The sequence below is a fragment of the Carassius auratus genome, chromosome 27 (assembly GCF_003368295.1).
Source record: "Carassius auratus strain Wakin chromosome 27, ASM336829v1, whole genome shotgun sequence".
NCBI lineage: Eukaryota > Metazoa > Chordata > Actinopteri > Cypriniformes > Cyprinidae > Carassius > Carassius auratus.
In genome coordinates this window covers 24,659,316-24,662,060 of record NC_039269.1, presented here as the reverse complement: position 1 = coordinate 24,662,060, position 2,745 = coordinate 24,659,316, and the positions used below count along the sequence as shown (strand labels likewise).

The 2,745-nt window shown below is 53.7% G+C and overlaps 1 protein-coding gene across 1 annotated transcript; it reads right to left on the bottom strand.

The window, feature by feature from the left end:
- Positions 1-727: 727 nt before the first annotated feature.
- Positions 728-1,723, bottom strand: LOC113044945 (uncharacterized; the record flags this gene model as incomplete). Its single annotated transcript, XM_026204996.1, has 1 exon — positions 728-1,723. A coding segment is annotated over one exon (996 nt), but the record flags the coding sequence as incomplete, so codon positions are not given.
- Between the last annotated feature and the right edge of the window lie 1,022 nt (positions 1,724-2,745).

Sequence of the window (2,745 nt, the reverse complement as noted above, 5' to 3'; positions counted from 1 at the left end):
TCGGATTTTCTCCACAGGGCAGCTCTGTGGACGTATGTGTCCAGTGCTCGCACTGGACACATACAGTTTAGCTTCTCCTGGTCTGGCTCCCGAAAGGGAGGAGGACAAAAGGCCTGCAGTACGATAGGTTGTGGTGTAACAGAGGGAACCTTTGGAACATAACCCGCTCGAGGGTATAAGAATGCTTTGGCCATACCAGGGGCAAAGTCTAGGTAAGTAGGGGCCACCGAAAGGGCCTGGAGATCTCCAACTCTCTTTAGTGAGGTGATTGCCAGTAGCAGGGCAGTTTTAAGTGTCAGATGTCTATCTGAGATATCTTGTATTGGCTCGAATGGAGCTTTACAAAGAGCCTCTAGAACCACAACCAAATCCCAGGGGGGAACACGGGACCGTACTGGAGGTCTTAGCCTCAGCGCACCGCGGAGGAAACGTGTAACTAGGGGGTGCCTACCCACTGATTGATCATTGAAAGGGACATGGAAAGCAGCTATGGCCGCCACGTACACCTTTAAGGTGGAGTGGGATAACCCCGCAGAGAGCCTAGCTTGTAAAAACTCCAGAACTGTACCAACTGGGCAGTTAACAGGGTCAAGGTGGCGATCTCTGCACCATGAAGTGAAGAATTTCCACTTCAGGGCGTACAGTTTCCTCGTGGAGGGAGCTCTGGACTGGAGGAGGGTCTCAACAACCTCGGTTGAGAGACCGGCTGCTAACAGTTGTGCCCCCTCAGGGGCCACACCCACAGCTTGAATACCTCCGGGCGAGGGTGAATTATCGTGCCCTGCGCCTGTGAGAGTAGGTCTGTCCTGATCGGTATCTCCCACGGAGAGCCGTCGAGGAGCGAGACTAGATCTGAGAACCATATTCGGCCCGGCCAGAACGGGGCTACTAGTAACAGACGGACCCCGTCCTGGCGTACTCTCGCCAGAACTCCCGGGAGCAGAGCGATAGGGGGAAATGCGTACAGACGAAGCCTCGGCCAGGTCTGTACCATAGCGTCCAGTCCCAGAGGAGCTGGATGAACTAGAGAGAACCAGAGGGGACATTGCGATGTCTCTTGAGTCGCAAAGAGGTCCACCTGGGCTTTGCCAAACATTCTCCATATCTGCTTCACCACCTCGGGGTGAAGCATCCATTCCCCGGGCCTCGGCCCCTGCCTCGACAGTATGTCTGCTCCCACATTCAATCTCCCAGGAATATATACTGCTCTGATCGAGAGGAGTTTGCCCTGGGACCAGAGAAGGGTCTGGTATGCCAGCTTGTACAAGGGGCGTGACCGCAGACCCCCCTGGTGATTGATATAAGAGACCACTGATGTGTTGTCGGTGCGCACCAACACATGGTGACCTCTCAGGTCTGGGAGGAAATATTTTAGTGCTCGATAGACTGCTAACATCTCGAGGTAATTGATGTGCCATGTCAGATGGCGACCACTCCACAGACCGCGGGCAGGGTGGCCACTCATGACCGCACCCCAACCGGTGAGGGACGCATCTGTCGCTAGCGTTACACGGCGACAAGGAGCTCCCAGCACCGTGCCCTGATTCAAGAACCAAGGTTTCCTCCACATGTCTAAGGCACGAAGGCATCGCCGCGTGACCTTGATAAATCGAAGTGGATTTCCCCTCGGGGAAAAGCCCTTGGACTTGAGCCACCACTGTAGGGGTCTCATGTACAGCAGGCCAAAAGGTATCACGTTGGACGCAGCTGCCATGAGCCCTAACAATCTCTGGAATTGTTTGACAGTGAGTGACTGGCCTTCTTTGACTCTCTCGACTGAAGTGAGGATCGACTCGATCCGAGCAGGAGACAAACGTGCCTGCATCGTGGTCGAATCCCACACTACGCCTAGATAGGTGATTCTCTGAACTGGAGAAAGTACACTCTTCTTGGCATTTAGTCTCAAACCCAGCTCCCCCATATGTGCGAGAACGACATCTCGATGTCGAACCGCCATCTGCTCTGATTGAGCTAGGATCAACCAATCGTCGATATAATTTAGAATGCGGATGCCCTGCATGCGGAGGGATACCAGAGCCGCATCTACACACTTCGTAAATGTGCGGGGTGAGAGTGCAAGGCCGAACGGAAGTACTCGATATTGATAAGCTTTGCCCCTGAAAGCGAACCTCAGAAACTTCCTGTGTTGTGGAAGGATGGATATGTGGAAGTATGCGTCTTTGAGATCTATTGTGACAAACCAGTCCTCGGATCTGATTTGAGCTACAACCTGCTTGACAGTGAGCATTTTGAACTTCAGTGGCATAACTGAGCGGTTCAGGTGACGTAAGTCTAAGATCGGACGCAACCCCCCATCCTTCTTTGGAACTATGAAATACCGGCTGTAAAATCCGGATTCCCTGTCTAGAGGAGGGACCACCTCGATGGCCTCCTTCCTTAATAGGGTATTCACTTCTTGTTCCATAACCAGAGCCTGCTGGGGGCCGACCGCAGTCGGTGTAACCCCGTTGAATTTCGGTGGTGGATGACCGAACTGAATGCAATAGCCTTTTTCTATTGTACGCAGGACCCAATGAGATACATTTGGCAGTAGCTTCCACGCTGCTAAATAATCTACTAAGGGAATCAGTCTCTCGAGACTGACCTCTGGTGTAAGAGGCCCCCGCAGGGGCGGCGAGCCTCCCAGCTCCGCTACGCTCACGGGCGGAAGTAACTGGGAGCAGCGCTCGCTGGAGGCCGCTGCGCCCTGAAACTCTGGCAGGGTTGGCAGACCGACCTCCTGAG